Below are 15107 nucleotides of genomic sequence, written 5' to 3' on the forward strand. Positions count from 1 at the left end.
AGTGCTTTTTTCGCAAATGCGCTTGTTAAATCATCACCCGTTTGGTAACAGACACGCATTGATTATATGCAACACAGGACAAGCTAGATAAACTAGTAACCGATTCTTACCGATTCTTATGAAAACTTGAAATCGGCCCAAATTACTACCCAAAACATTTTACCCAAGTTAAACAATTTAAAGGGAATGCTACCAAATACTTATTGAGTGTATGTAAACTTCTGACCCACTGGGAATGTGATGAAATAAATATAAGCTGAAATAAAATCATTCTCTCCTATTATTCTGACATTTCACATTCTTAAAATAAAGTGGTGATCCTAACTGACCTAAGACAGGGAATTTTACTAGGATTAAATGTCAGGAATTGTGAAAAACTGAGTTTAAATGTATTTGGCTAAGGTGTATGTAAACTTCTGACTTCAACTGTAGGTACACACCACACAATACTAACTCTTTTCACCTAAGGCAGCATAAAATATATATTTTACACAGTGAGTGTACAAAACATTAAGGACACCATCCTAATATTGAAGTGCCTCAATTCATCGGGGCAAGGTGTCCAAAGCGTTCCAAAGGGACGCTGGCCCATGTTGACTCCAAATGCTTCCCACAGTCGTGTCAAGTTGGTTGGATGTCCTTTGCGTGGTGGACCATTCTTGATACACACAGGAAACGGTTGATCTTGAAAAACCCAGCAGCGTTGCAGTTCTTGACACAAACCAGTGCGCTTGGCACCTATTTCCATACCCTGTTCAAAGGTATTTAAAATCCCCCTCTGAATGGCACACACACACACAATCCATGTCTCAATTGTCTCAAGGCTTAAAAATCCTTATTTAAACCCTCTCCTCCCCTTCATCTATACTGACTGAAGTGGATTTAGCAAGTCATATCAATAAGGGATCAGTGTATTTCACGCTCACCAGGCACACACAAACACACCCCGGGAGACTCACACCAGCTAAGTTACATTGGTGCAGAAGCAAACCTCGACATGCACCCACAAAACAACACTCAAGATTCTCAATTGCTGTGTAACAACGTAGCTAACTAGCAACAAGAACATCTTCACTAGCTAGCTGTGTGAACACAATTCAATTACCAGACATACAACTATACATACAAAAGTATGTGGAAACCCCTTCAAATTTGTGGATTCGGCTATTTCAGCCAAACCAGTTGCTGACAGGTGTATAAAATCGAGCACGTGGCCATGCAATTTCCATAGACAAACATTGGCAGTAGAATGGCCTTACTTTCAACATGGCACCGTCATAGGAAGCCACCTTTCCAACAAGTCAGTTCGTCATGTTTCGACCTTGCTAGAGTGGCCCCGGTCAACTCTAAGTGCTGCTCTTTTGAAGTGGGAACATCTTGGAGCAACAACGGCTCAGTCGCAAATTGATAGGCTACACAAGCTCACAGAACGGGACCGCCAAGTGCTGAAGCACGTAAAAATAATTTGTCCTCGGTTGCAACACTCACTACCGAGTTCCAAACCCTCTCTGGAAGCAATGTCAGCACAAGAACTGTTCGTCAGGAGCTTCCTGAAAAGGATTTCCATGGCCGAGCAACCGCACACAAGCCTAAGATTAGAAATGCTAAGCGTCGGCTGGACTGGTGTAAAGCTCGCAGCCATTGGACTCTGGAGCAGTGGAAATGCATTCTCTGGAGTGACGAATCACGCTTCACCATCTGGCTGATGGACGAATCTGGGTTTGGAGGATGCCAGGAGAACACTACCTGCCCGAATGCATAGTGTAAACTGTAAAGTTTGATGGAGGAGGAATAATGGTCTGGGGCTGTTTTTCATGGTTGGGGTTAGGCCCCTTCCAGTGAAGGGAAATCTTAATGTTACCGCATTCAAATAAATTCTAGATCATTCTGTGCTTCCAACTTTTTGACAACAGTTTGGGAAAGGCCTTTCCTGTTTCAGAATGATAATGCCCCCATGCACAAAGCAAGGTCCATACAGAAATGGTTTGTTGAGATTGGTGTGGAAGAACTTGACTGTCCTGCACAGAACCATGACCTCAATTTAACACCTTTGGGATGAATTGGAATGCAGTGCCCAACTTCACTATAGCTCTTGTGGCTGAATGGAAGCACATCCCCGCAGCAATGTTCCAACATCTAGTGGAAAGCCTTCCCAAAAGAGTGGAGGCTGTTAGAGCAGCAAAAGGGGGACCAAATCCATATTAATGCCCATGATTTTGGAATGAGATGTTCCACAAGCCGGTGTCCAAATACTTTTGGTCATGTAGTGTATCTTAACTACCTAGCTAATGTGATGCCCACCAAAATAGGTTTCTTGCAACATTAACGTTAACATAAACTCACCTCGTTCCCTACAAATGTGCTCAACTGCAACATTCAAACGAGGCTACAAAGAAAACTAATGGGACTGTAGCGACTGTGTTGACGTCAAAATCAGGGGTGTGAACTAGGTTTCTATTCAAGAGTTGATCCACATGGTAATGGCTCTATAGTATTGGAGAAAAGTTGAATGTTGTAACATACAGCACGCATAAAGCAACTATTTCTGTCTTACAATCTCTCTCCACCACTATCATCCTTTATTAACAAGAAATGGACATTGACGGGGGTAAGGGGGGATACCTAGTCATTTTTTTGTGTCATCATTGCATGCGATCATCATTCTCAAAGCCGCCGTTTACTTCTAAGATCACTTTAGTACCGCCTTAAAAACCCGATTCAAATTTGACACAAACCTTCAAATAGGTATGTAATGGCACATTATGTAAACTATTTATAGTGTTTTATTTATATTTTAGAGGCGATAAGGTGATAAATTGGACAGATTGAGTGAAAAAAAACAATTTTCCCTAACAAAATCTCTCCTTCTCACTATCACGCATTAGTTTCGCTTCCCCACCTGACATTTTTTTAAAGACCCAACGGGGCTCATTGCCTGCATGAATTATGCAGAAACGGGCAGCGTTTAGGTCATGTAATTGATTCTGTTGGAAAGGGGAGAAATTGTGCTTTACCATGGTATTGACATTACAGTTGATCTGGAAGTATTACGTTTTTGGGGCACTAAAATAAGGGCAATTGTACGGACCAAGGCGATGTACGGGTTTACGTTAGTTATTAACTAGCAAATGTTGCCAGCAGTTAGCTAGCGAGGGGTGCGTAGCGTCCACCAAGTAAAACACCTTTCAAATATCAAGTGAAACCATATCTTCGGTAAATTATAAAATTGAACGAGTCAATTAAATACGCGTGTAATCTATACAAATTACATTTAGCACATAACTATACCATACCTTACTGAGTTTTTTAAATTTTTATCGCCTACTGACATATTCGGTAAAACTGTTGTTGCCAGTGGGACGTCCTGGTTCTGGCGTTCTTTTTGCGACGGTTCTCGACCTAGCCATAAATACTTTTGAGGAGATACGAAATGCCCATGCGCCGTCAGTGGGTCGCGTTGTCCATTTTGGGCGATTCTGGGACAAGGAGAGCTCTCCTTCAAGGAGTAAATGGAAATCAATTGGGTGCTAGCTCAAAAACCGAACCTTAACATTCATTTCATGCACAAGAAGTACAACATTACAAATATTTCCCGAGATAATTAACGTGTTCGCTGTAATATCGTATAGCATTAGAATCGTGACATTACATAATATTCGAAGAAAATCGGCAGGTTTATCGACTAATACCCTGACTTTGAGACGGGATTTCGTGACGCATCATGACAACGTGAACGCGATTGAAAGACAGTCTGCTGAATGGGGCCTTATGTTTTACCAGTCATTGCCTTTCTCCAATATCTCTGACCTCGCCTCAAACTGTTGTATTAAAATAAATGCTAACTATATATAATACACAGGTGTTATGAATTCATCTGATTTTACACTAAGACGTGTCTTGTTATATATTCGTGTTATGTCTATCACAAAAATCGATCTAGCGTGTGTAAACAATAACAAACGAATACTGCGAGCTGATTGGCTGTTCCGTCCTGAACCCAGCATGGTCGAAGGTCATGGTGTTTCGCAGTAAATTTAAAATAAAAATGTTTTAAAAAGTACATCCCAGAAGGGTAATATGCAGTAATGTTTCTAGATAACTCTTTACACACCTGAATGCAGCCTCGTTCTAATGAATCCTCTTTCCAAACAGTGGAATTAGTGCAACCAATGAACACATAATAATCATAATATTTGGGATTGAGGGATGAAAAAGTGGAATTATTCAAAATCAGCATATCAAGATTATCTCATGATAACACTATTCTGTGATTTCTCCATCAGGTTATCAGCACTGCGTTATCAGTGTGGGGTTTGGAGCTGACTCTCTTCAACAGTCGAGAGTACCAGAGGCTTATGATAAACCCAATGTAAAAACACACTGGATGTGATACAAATCTTCAAATTCCTACCTTGAAATTGTATGAATTTATTGGTTGGTTTATATCCTCTTGGCACATCAATTGAATTAATGTCCTCATGTTTCAGAAATGAAAAGGCATTTATATGCAACTACATGGAGCACTGGTTTACAATACGAAAACTTGGGCAACAGGTATAAGTTGTGATAAAAATGAAAATAAATACACTTTTATCATTTATAATTGATTTCACTTCAGACATCTGGGACAGATGATATAGCCTCCTGATTTAACCCTATTTGTCATTGCAGTGGTTTAATCTGAATTTGTTATTGACTGGACCAGAGCTGATATCAGACACATACCTAGCCCTCTTCCTTGCACAGTTACAGCAAGAAGGTAAAACAACCTGACATGTGATTTTCCTTGTTTATATTCTTGTGCTGTTGATTTCTCAGATTTGCTAGTTGGTCAAAGAAAGCCTGTCTTCTTGTAGGGTATTCCATATTTGTGATCCGTGGAAATCTCCCAGGGTGTGACGCAGAGCAGATACTGGGGATCATGAAGGTGCAGCAGCAAGAGAGACCAAAGCTGATTGGAGAGAATGAGGCTCAGTCGAGTAGTGGCATGGGGTAAGAGAAAAAGAGTAGGCCTACAGAAAAAGAGTAGGCTCCAGATCAAAAATGACCACCATTCCCCCATACTGTCAGATTTTGTAACATCTCAAACTTAAACATCTCAAGTAATTTGTATTTGCTAAGGGGAGAGAATTAACCCCCACAATTCTTTTCACTCTGAGTAGCAGGTCATCAGGGCAGGGTAGTGTGCTGGAGACAGGCCCTGGCGTGGAAGAGGGGGTGGTGGAAGAGAATGAGGAGGAGCTGAGGAAGGCCCTGGCCCTGAGTACACAGGACATGGAGGTGGAGGATGAAGAGGCTGACCTTCGCAGGGCCATACAGCTCAGCATGCAGGGTAAGGCTATATTGGGTAAGCAACAGTTACAAAATCACCCAGAATATCACACACAAAATAGATTCATGATACATTTCCTGATTTAGACCTGTATATATGAGCAGACTGCTAACACAGTCAATATCCAATTTGCATCATGTATGACAATGTGATTTTAAAAAAGTATCTCCACACTAATATCTGTCATTTTGTCTTTGTCTGCCTAGGGCCAGTAATGAACGATAAGTCAATGTCGAAAAGGGGGCTTGTTGCCAAGACAACATCGTCAGACCAGGCACCAGGGAGTATTGCAGGGGGAGCACCTCAGAGTGAGAAACTCTCAGCCGAGGAACTGCGAAGGAGGAGACAAGCCTACTTTGACAGGTGAGTGCTGTAACCTTTGGAATATTATTATGTTTGTGACTGTGTGTGTGTGGTTATAAAAAAGACCTAAACTAGGTAACGCTAACCTGTAAATCCACTCTGTTTACCATGTAGACAGTCCCAACAGCTGGCTCAGCCCACTTCACCGAAACAATCTACAGAAAGCACAGGTAAGGGGGAAATGAGTACATACAGTAATATTTGGAGTACTACCTTATGAATTGCGCTAATAGGTTGAGACTCAAACTCAAAGAGCAAATGCTACCTTCCCTCATCTTTTCCAGAATCCGGGAAGAGTGGCACAGAGGAGGATGCACAAGCCAAACGCAGACAGTAAGGTGGAGGGAGGTCCAGCAGAAGCCTACGTTGACTACTACCTGCCTTGGCTGGTACCCTCATCACGGGGAAACCTCATCCCCTCGAACTCTTCCCATGAGCGAACATTATGGCCGGCCAGAAGGTTGACACGGCTCTCTTGGCTAGTTTGCTGACAGGTTGTAGAGAAGAAAATAACAACAATTTTAAAAAGCACTAGTCTCATCTAACGCAAGTGACGCTGAGGCCAGGAAGAGGGACGAGGCCAGGAAGAGGGACGATGCAGTTATTTGAAACCAATGATGGCCTTTCTACCACAGCGCCTTCTTTGTCTAACTATTGCAGGTTGGGGGGGTTTATTCCTACACATGTTATCTTCCTCTGGGAGGGGTCTTAATGGAGCCTACTGTGCCGAGGTGTGTGTGGTAGATGGGCACAATGGTGAGGTGTGTTACAGACAGGAAACCAGGAATTACCTAAGATAATCCTCTAGCCTTCAGTATGGGAGTGCAACATGGGACCACTGGTTTGATAAAGACCATCAGAGTCTCTTGTCTTCTTTCACTTGGGTCTTGTAAGAGGTCACCATTTCCCTAGAAAAAACAAATAAATGATTGGTACCCAGTAGTGAGGTGAAGTCATTGTTAGCTGTATTAGTGCATCATGAAAATAAACATGTTATATAAACAGCATTATGTAGTGTGGGTTATTTTAAAGGGCTGACCTGATTTGCCACAGCTATTTTATTAAGCACCCAGGCCACCACCATGGTTCACAAACTGATTTGTTTTTTTGAAGTAGTGTAGATAAACACGTCTAGTAAAATGATCAATGTCGCTAACAATTATGGTGTTTACATGGAATTGTCCAGTTCGGATGTGCCAGTTCAAAGCATGTATTACACATGACCCCCCCCCCCCCCCCCATTAAAATAGAACTACAGTACAGTAATATCCCATGTAAAGTTTGAGATGTGCTCAAAGTTGACTTCTCTGCTAATTCCTTGATTTCAATCTATTCTTGAAATTGTTCTCGTATTTATTAGAGAACAACATTTTTACTACAGTTGTGATGTTTTTTATGATTGCATAATTTTCACTTCTTGACATTCTTCAATAGGCACTAAACAATCAAATGTTTGTTATACTCCACAACACCATGTTATTACATCATGCTCATTCCTTTGCTCTATCTAAAATTATATTTGCTCCTACTGAAGTCTATGGAATCTTGCTTCATTGATCTATAACCATGGCGAATTGTTTAATCATTTCCACTTTTGAAAGTGAATACTTTAGTTGTTAAATAAACCAAAAAAACAGACTTGACCAGTTTGAGTAACCCTAGCCCATAGTTAATAGATAACCCTAAAGGCACACTTGCACTTTGTCTCCCCAAATAGTAAATGGAGGGTTTTGACATATCTTGCTGATACCCAAGCTGAAAGGTAGGTCTGTTATTGAGCAGTATATAACTATTTGTAATAGTATATGTAGGTATATTAGATAAGATATACATTGTTGCTTTAATTGTTGAAATGTGACTTATTTGGGAGTTGTGATTTTGAAACCCCTAATTAGCAAACAAATTTATTTTGAAATGACTCCATTGAATTTTTTTCTGCCTCAGTTTTCTTTGTGTATGAGTCCTGATACAATGCATTAGTTATTGATTCCAAACCTATCTCTTGCAATTTGCCCATAGTACTATTGCAGGTTGGATCAAATAAGTCACCAAAGAACTATGATGATGAAGGTGGGACTCCTTTTCCTCCTGACCTATGTCTGCACCTTCACCCCTGTCTACCCAACTCAAGAGCGGAGCCCCAACATTACAGACCTGACCTACAAGAACATGGACTTTGCCATGAATCTCTACAGAAAGATTGCAGGTTACCATGATAAAAACATATTTTTCTCACCCCTGAGCATATCCACAGCTTTTGCCACCCTCTCCATGGCAGCGCAGGGTCCCACACGAGACCAGATAGTGAAGGGGCTCAACCTGGCCCACCTAGATCGGGAGAACCAGCCAGACATAATTCCAGAACTCTTCCAACACCTCCAAGGGAACATCACACAAGATGGATCATTGAAATTTGACCAGAGCACCGCCCTCTTCGTCCGCCAAACTTTTGAGGTAGAGAGAGACTACAGTGACCAGGTCAAGAAATTCTTTAACGCTGACATCAACCATGTTGATTTTGCAGATAGAAAAGCTAGCGTAGCCCTGATCAATGACTACATAACGAGAAAGACTGGTAACAAAGTCAAGGAGGTGGTCTCTAACTTGGATCCACTCACCCAACTCATGCTCATCAACACCATTTTCTTTCAGGGTGAGCAACTATGTCATGCATTCTCTGATTTAAGCAGTTCCACCATATCATTTAAAAAACATAACATTTTACTGGTTAGTATGTTTAGTTTAGACTTGGGTCTACCATAATTATTTAAAGATATACTGATAAAATCTTATTTAAAGATATACTGATGGGATACAATTATGGTAGAACCATGTTTTAATACATTTAATTTTCAAAGTTGAATTGCATTGCCTAAAATACCACAATAACACATTTTCTTCCCAATAAATATGCTTTGTCATATTTGGAATTTAGGTGAATGGCAAATGCCCTTCAACCCCAATCACACAGAAAATGGACGCTTCTTTATTGACAACTACAACATTGTCCAGGTGCCCATGATGTTTAGAATGGAGGATAAGTTCTACACAATGGATGACATTCCCCTGAAAGCCAAGGTGCTGAAGCTACCTTACCGGGAGGGCGTTTCAATGCTTATTCTGCTACCCAACAAAGGCCTGGATTATACCACAATAGATGACGAGATCACAACTAAGAGATTCCTCAGCTGGATCAAAAACCTGAAAAAAATGTAAATAGAAAAGTCAAGTGTATTTTGTGATGAAACATTGCAAAATTCCATTGGTTTTGTAAGCGGTGTTTTGTGTTTTATGAAAGTTGTCTGTTATTTCACAGGAAACTGGAAGTTCAACTGCCCAAGTTCAAGATGGAGCAATCTTACGCTATGCACAGCATCCTTCCAGATTTGGGCATATCCAGTATCTTCCATGACACCGCTAACCTCACTAGGTTGAGCAAAGACCCAGGCCTGAAGGTGTCAGAGGTCAGTTGGATTAACAGGCCTTAACCAATTTCCATCTATATCAATTGAGAAATATATAATTAAATTACACACTGTGGATAAATAACAAATAACATATTATTGCAATGATAATTTGGTTGCAGGTGTTGCACAAGGCAGTGATTGAGGTGGATGAGAAAGGCACCACTGCAGCCGCTGCCACAGAAGGCACCATCACTGGATATGCCTTACCCTCTTCCTTCATTGTCAACCGACCATTCTTCTTTTTTATTTACCATGAGGCCACTAACAGCTTGTTGTTCATGGGCCGAGTGATTGACCCCACCAAAAACTGATTGTAAAGAGTACTGTGTATTTGGTGTCTGGAGAGGTGTTGTACATGTAATATGTTCAGTTCGTATGTATTAAAAGATGAACAGATATTCAACTGGTTTGGTGATCTTGCTAATATAAAGACCGTAACCTAAACATTTCAACCCTGCCCGAGTCCTTAAATTAAATGCATGTATCACATATTATCTAAAAAATTAAGCAAATATGACCAATGTTAGAGTCCAATTAATGTTACATTATAGAAAACCTATTCATGTGAAGTGTCTGATCTGCATTGTCAATGATGTCTTCTCCATCACTTCCGACACACATTCGAGCAACACTGCTCTCTGCTCAAGCTGAAAGGTTACTAATAAAGTTTTTCAAACCACGTGATTACAAATGCCATGGCTGCGTCCTCGTGTCATATGTGAGTCCAATCAAGTCGTGTGATTTATCCTTATCGGAGGTAATTCCTGTGAACAGTCAACGGTTGTTTATTTATTTTTTAAATCTGTTTATGTAGTTATATTTCGTGAAACTGTATTGAATATACATTAATTTGTGGTGCAGTGTTTCATGTGGACAGCTATAAAATAGCTAGCTACCATGCTGATGTTCTATCTAATATGTCAGACTGGCTAGCTAGGTTACACCTTTCAATTACTTAGATAGTGAATACTTCCCTTTTATTATATTTGTTTTCACCAGTTATAGCACGTACCAGTTAGAATACAGCAATTCAAGGGGTTTTATCTACCAGTAGCTGCTAGTTACAACTAATGCGTTTGTTGTCATCATAGCTAGCTAGTTTGCTAATGGCTAGCTGCTTCAGCTACACGCTTTGGTATAAGGACACTTTTTGTAACAATCTAGCCGGCACTTTGTACTGTACTAAGATCAAAATATCTAATTGGAATACACATAATTGTTCATTTTACTGTTGAACATGAATGTAGTCTTAATCATTAACTGTTTAACTTATCTATTCATAGAAAATGAAGCCCAACAGGAGCCAGATGAAAAATGTGCGCCCTTTCTCTCGGCCGAAGTCAGCCAAACGGGGGATCCATGTGAAGGGCAGCTGGAAAGCAGTAGAACTGGACCCCAGTCTCTTCTCAGAAGAGGGCATGGGGGGACTGGTCTGTTTTGAGGAGCTGACAGACTACCGCCTGATAGACTCTGCCAAGGAAGAAGCTAAAGCAGAAGCGAAAGCAGAAAAAGATAAAAAGAAGAGAGAAGAAAGAAAAGAAAAGAAAAAAGCTAAGAAAAGAAAGGCTAGTGAGGGAGATAAGGATGGAGGGAAACAGGAGGAGGTATGTGAGGGAGGTAGTGACAAAAATGAAACGTCCGAAAAACCAGCTAGGAAGAAGAATAAAAAGAAAACAGCCCAACAAAATGATCCAACCACACAGAATGATGTTTCTGTGGACAGTAAAGTGAAAGGTGAGGAGGTGAGGGACGAAGTCCAAAACCTTGAAAATGGTTCAGAGAACGTTGTGGTCAAGGAGGAAAAGGAAAATGCCCCTGAAGAAACTGTCTCACAAGATGCTGTTACGTGTCCTGAGGATGCTCAGCCACAATCAAACAATACAATGACTGATGGCAAAAATAAGAAAAAGAGGAAAAGGAAAAGAAAGGTAGAAAAGCAGACGGTCCCAGAGTCACAGCTAGCGCAGGAGTCACAGACAGAGTTACCCCCTCAAGGCAAAATGTCTAAACTCACCAAAAAGAAAGCAAAGAATTGGACCAATGCGGCGCGTTCTGGTTCTGACCAAAACTCAGATGTGACAGCGTGGAAGGATCTGTTTGTCCCTGACCAAGTGTTGAAGGCACTGAGCAGTCTAGGGTTCGGATCACCCACGGCCATTCAAGCTCTGGCATTGCCACCTGCTATCAGAGACCATATGGACATTGTTGGGGCCGCCGAGACGGGTAGTGGTAAGACGCTGTCTTTCGGCATCCCCATGATCCATCATATCCTGGAGTGGAAGAAGGGAGTAGATGAAAGTGAGGGGGTGACGGATGGCCAGACTGAGCCGGGAACACAGGTGGAAAGCTTGTACCTGCCGACTGTGGAAGAATCTGTAGAGACAAGTATTTCCATTGACACCAGCAACAAGGTCACTGAGCCAGCTCCAAAGACCAGTGCTGAGTCTAAAGAGGCCTGCACTGAGGAAACCACAGAGCAGGAAGATCCACAAGAGCAGGGGAGTGAAGATGTAGCAGAGGAAGACGATGCTGCTGATGACAAAGAAATCATTGAGGAGGGTGACGAAAAAACAATTGAGGATGATGAAGAAATATATCAGGAGGACGAGGATGAGAGTGACTCTGAAAAGATGGGGTGCGTCAAAGTCATTGAGAATATGGAGTTTGACTTTGACAACACAGCAGAAGAAGATGATACTCTGAAAGTCAGTGAGAAACAGCCATTGTTAGGTTTGGTTCTGTGCCCTACCAGGGAGCTGGCTGTACAGGTGAAACATCACATTGATGCTGTGGCCAAGTTTACTGGTGAGTGCGAAAGGCAGTGAGAAACCACTGATTCATAAAAAAATGTGGTAACCCTATTCATGAAGTAGGTGTGGGCTTTCAAGAATCTGATTTGAATGAGATTTCACAAAGCTATTTAAATGAATAGATTCAACTGATGTGTTCCTGTGTGCAGGTATAAAAACAGCGATTGTGGTCGGTGGAATGGCTCAGCAGAAACAGATCAGGATGCTGAAACGGAGACCTGAGATCATCATTGCTACTCCAGGACGCCTGTGGGAGATGATCAAAGAGAGGCATCCACATCTGGTCAACCTAAGGCAGCTAAGGTATATAAAATACAAAATGTGTAGTTTTATGACATTACATGTAGTCCGTACTTGGCAACTAAAAGGTGAATTACATACACAGCACATACAAGTAAACAGTGAGAGGTCAGGATGAAGCAGTTTGTTTTGGTAGCGTCAATGTAATCACTAGTGTGTTTAAATAGTTGGTATAATGCATATTCAATGCACATGTTTGTCCATATCTGGCCTGGAAAGTACATTTTCTTTCCCTCATACCAGTCATGATTTAAATTTATTTTTTCATAGGTGTCTAGTCATTGACGAAGCAGACCGCATGGTGGAAAGAGGCCATTTTGCTGAGCTGGAAAGTCTGCTGGAGATGCTGAACACTGTCCAGTTCAACCCAAAGAGGCAGACATTTGTGTTCTCTGCCACCCTGACCATGGCCCACAGCTTGCCCACCCGTGTCCTGCAGAAGAAGGGCAAGAAGGTGGACCAGCGAAGCAAGCTGGAGGTCCTTATGGAGAAAGTTGGGATCAGGTCCAAGCCTAAAGTCATTGATCTGACCCGGAAGGAGGCTACAGTCGAGACCCTGACTGAGACACGGATACACTGTGAAAAGGAAGAGAAGGATTTCTTCCTGTACTACTTCCTGCTCCAGTATCCAGGCCGGACTATGGTGTTTGCCAACAGTATTGACTGCATCAAGCGGCTTAACTCTCTGCTGGTCATCCTGGACCGTACTCCACTGCCACTGCATGCCAACATGCACCAGAAGCAGCGCCTAAAGAACCTTGAGAGGTTCGCTGAGAGGGAGAGGTAAGGCATAGAAAAATGACATGTATATGCTGCAGGCTAGTTATTATCCATATCGGTTTAGTTATGGATTGGATTAGCCTTGAGTGGGTCAGCAAATTTGTCTCTACCAAAAACTATTTTGACTATAGTACACATTGATGTTTACAGCTGTGTGCTCCTGACAACTGATGTGGCTGCAAGAGGGCTGGACATTCCAAATGTTCAACATGTCATTCATTACCAGGTATGCATTTTGACACCTTTGGTGGCTTCCTGTCATGCTTTGTCTCTGACAGTTATTCCTTAAATTAAGAACATTATTGTGTGTCTCAGGTTCCAAGGACATCAGAGACTTATGTCCACCGCAGTGGTAGGACAGCACGAGCCACCAAAGAGGGGCTCAGTTTGCTCCTGGTTGGGCCAGATGACATGATGAACTTCAAGAAAATTTACAGAGCTCTGGGAAAGGATGAGGAGGTTCCCATGTTTCCCATACAGAGCAAGTGCATGGCTGCCATCAAGGTAGGCACCTAACCAGGCACCTATATATCACACGATCAATCTGAGCTAGGAGCTGCACATATTTACTTCTCTTTCATAATATGACATATGGTACAATGTTTTGTCTGCCTTGACAGGAGCGAGTCAACATGGCCAGGAAGATAGAGAAGATTGAGTTCCACAACAGCAGAGAGAAGCAGCACAACTCTTGGTTTAAGCAAGCAGCAGCAGCTCTGGAGGTGGATCTTGATGATGATGTTTTGCTTGGTAAGACTACATAGTTAAATGAGTTATCTAGGAGTGGGAGGTTGGCTCATGAGAAATCCAGACATTAAAGGGACTTGCATCAATAGATAAGTGACATTTAATTTTTTCAGGGGGGAGGAAGGACGAGGAGGACGACAGGCAGCAACAGAAGATGGTGAAGGGCATGAAGAAGCACTTGAAACACCTGATTTCTCAGCCTGTATTTAAGAATGTGATGAAGACCAAGTACCCCACACAGATGGGTAAGCTCTCCCTGCCCAACATGCCCCTACATGGTTTGGAAACGGCCTTGACCAGTGTCTCCAATCAGAAGAAAAGACAGAAACAAAAGAAAAAGCAGCAGTAGTGTTGATGAGTGTAGTCTCAATTATAATGTCATTTCATTTTCATAAATGGAAATACAGTGCAATTATTGTAACATTTTCACATAAAATGATTTTAAGAGATATCAGAGTCGTGTGTTTATTTCTTTGCAACATTCAAGAAAGTGGAGAGGAGTTATCCGCATTTGTTTACTGTACAGTACGTTCAAAGTATTCAGATCCCCTGACTTTCTCCACATTTTGTTACGTTACAGCCTTATTCTAAAATTAATCAAATTGTTTTCTTCCCGTCAATCTACAGACAATGCCTCAATGATAAAGCAGAAACAGGTTTTTAGAAATGTTAGCAAATGTATTAAAAAAACGGATCCCCTTAACATTAGTATTCAGACCCTTTACTCTGTACTTTGTTGAAGCACCTTTGCCACCGATTACAGAATCTAGTCTTTTGGGGTATGATGCTACAAGCTTGGCACACCTGTATTTGCAAAGTTTCTTGCATTCTTCTCTGCAGATCCCCCTCAAGCTCTGTCAGGTTGGATAAGGAGTGTTGCGGCACAGCTTTTTTCAGATCTCCAGAGATATTTGATGGTGTTCAAGTCTGGTCTTTGGCTGGGCCACTCAAGGACATTCAGAGACTTGTCCTGAAGCCACTCCTGCATTGTCTTGGCTGTGTGCTGAGGGTAGTTGTCCTTCTCCCAGGTCAGGTCCTGAGCGCTCTGGAGCAGGTTTTCATCGAAGATTTCTGTACTTTGCTCTGTTAATCTTTCCCTCCCAGTCCCTGCTAGTGAAAAACATCCCCACAGCATGATGTTGCCACCACCATGCTTCACGGTAGGGATGGTGCCAGGTTTCCTCCAGACGTGATGCTTGGCTTTCAGGCCAAAGAGTTCAATCCTGGTATCATCAGACCAGAGTATCTTGTTTCTCATGGTCAGAGTCCTTTAGGTGCCTAGGTGCCAAACTCCAAGCGGGCTGTTGT

At 41.9% G+C, this 15107-nt stretch overlaps 3 protein-coding genes across 5 annotated transcripts; all 3 read left to right on the top strand.

Annotated features, from left to right (window-relative positions):
• Nucleotides 1-4271: 4271 nt before the first annotated feature.
• On the top strand, nucleotides 4272-6700 carry atxn3 (ataxin 3; the record flags this gene model as incomplete). Its single annotated transcript, XM_021583022.2, has 8 exons — nucleotides 4272-4369; nucleotides 4488-4554; nucleotides 4672-4759; nucleotides 4857-4992; nucleotides 5163-5347; nucleotides 5539-5695; nucleotides 5810-5865; nucleotides 5980-6700. Coding segments are annotated over 8 exons (840 nt in total), but the record flags the coding sequence as incomplete, so codon positions are not given.
• Nucleotides 6701-7323: 623 nt separating this feature from the next.
• Nucleotides 7324-9855, top strand: si:ch1073-416d2.3 (protein Z-dependent protease inhibitor). Its single transcript, XM_021584911.2, has 5 exons — nucleotides 7324-7457; nucleotides 7715-8348; nucleotides 8631-8907; nucleotides 9012-9159; nucleotides 9282-9855. Exons 2-5 carry the CDS (start codon nucleotides 7754-7756, stop codon nucleotides 9471-9473), a joined length of 1212 nt encoding a protein of 403 aa, XP_021440586.2. The 5' UTR covers nucleotides 7324-7457; nucleotides 7715-7753; the 3' UTR covers nucleotides 9474-9855.
• ddx24 (DEAD (Asp-Glu-Ala-Asp) box helicase 24) lies at nucleotides 9740-14250 on the top strand. Of its 3 annotated transcripts, none has more exons than XM_021584908.2 (8): nucleotides 9740-9919; nucleotides 10446-11967; nucleotides 12122-12275; nucleotides 12543-13055; nucleotides 13203-13278; nucleotides 13368-13556; nucleotides 13673-13802; nucleotides 13913-14250. In XM_021584908.2, the coding sequence occupies exons 1-8, from the start codon at nucleotides 9752-9754 to the stop codon at nucleotides 14146-14148; spliced, it is 2988 nt and encodes a 995-aa protein (XP_021440583.2). In that variant the 5' UTR covers nucleotides 9740-9751; the 3' UTR covers nucleotides 14149-14250. The 3 variants fall into 3 exon arrangements, with proteins under 3 accessions (XP_021440583.2, XP_021440584.2, XP_021440585.2); XM_021584909.2 differs by having other exon boundaries at nucleotides 9745-9880; XM_021584910.2 differs by having other exon boundaries at nucleotides 9812-9942.
• The last annotated feature ends 857 nt before the right edge of the window (nucleotides 14251-15107 follow it).

Source organism: Oncorhynchus mykiss, chromosome 25, assembly GCF_013265735.2.
Source record: "Oncorhynchus mykiss isolate Arlee chromosome 25, USDA_OmykA_1.1, whole genome shotgun sequence".
NCBI lineage: Eukaryota > Metazoa > Chordata > Actinopteri > Salmoniformes > Salmonidae > Oncorhynchus > Oncorhynchus mykiss.

What these genes read in the sequence shown, in the direction of transcription:
- ddx24 (XM_021584908.2), top strand. Translation starts at nt 9,752, where the DNA reads ATGATGTCTTCTCCATCACTTCCGACACACATTCGAGCAACACTGCTC. An exon ending in TGCTGTGGCCAAGTTTACTG is followed by an intron (nt 11,968 to 12,121) that starts GTGAGTGCGAAA and finishes TCCTGTGTGCAG; the next exon opens with GTATAAAAACAGCGATTGTG. An exon ending in AGGTTCGCTGAGAGGGAGAG is followed by an intron (nt 13,056 to 13,202) that starts GTAAGGCATAGA and finishes TGATGTTTACAG; the next exon opens with CTGTGTGCTCCTGACAACTG.
- si:ch1073-416d2.3 (XM_021584911.2), top strand. Translation starts at nt 7,754, where the DNA reads ATGATGATGAAGGTGGGACTCCTTTTCCTCCTGACCTATGTCTGCACC. An exon ending in CAACACCATTTTCTTTCAGG is followed by an intron (nt 8,349 to 8,630) that starts GTGAGCAACTAT and finishes TTTGGAATTTAG; the next exon opens with GTGAATGGCAAATGCCCTTC. An exon ending in CAGGCCTGAAGGTGTCAGAG is followed by an intron (nt 9,160 to 9,281) that starts GTCAGTTGGATT and finishes ATTTGGTTGCAG; the next exon opens with GTGTTGCACAAGGCAGTGAT.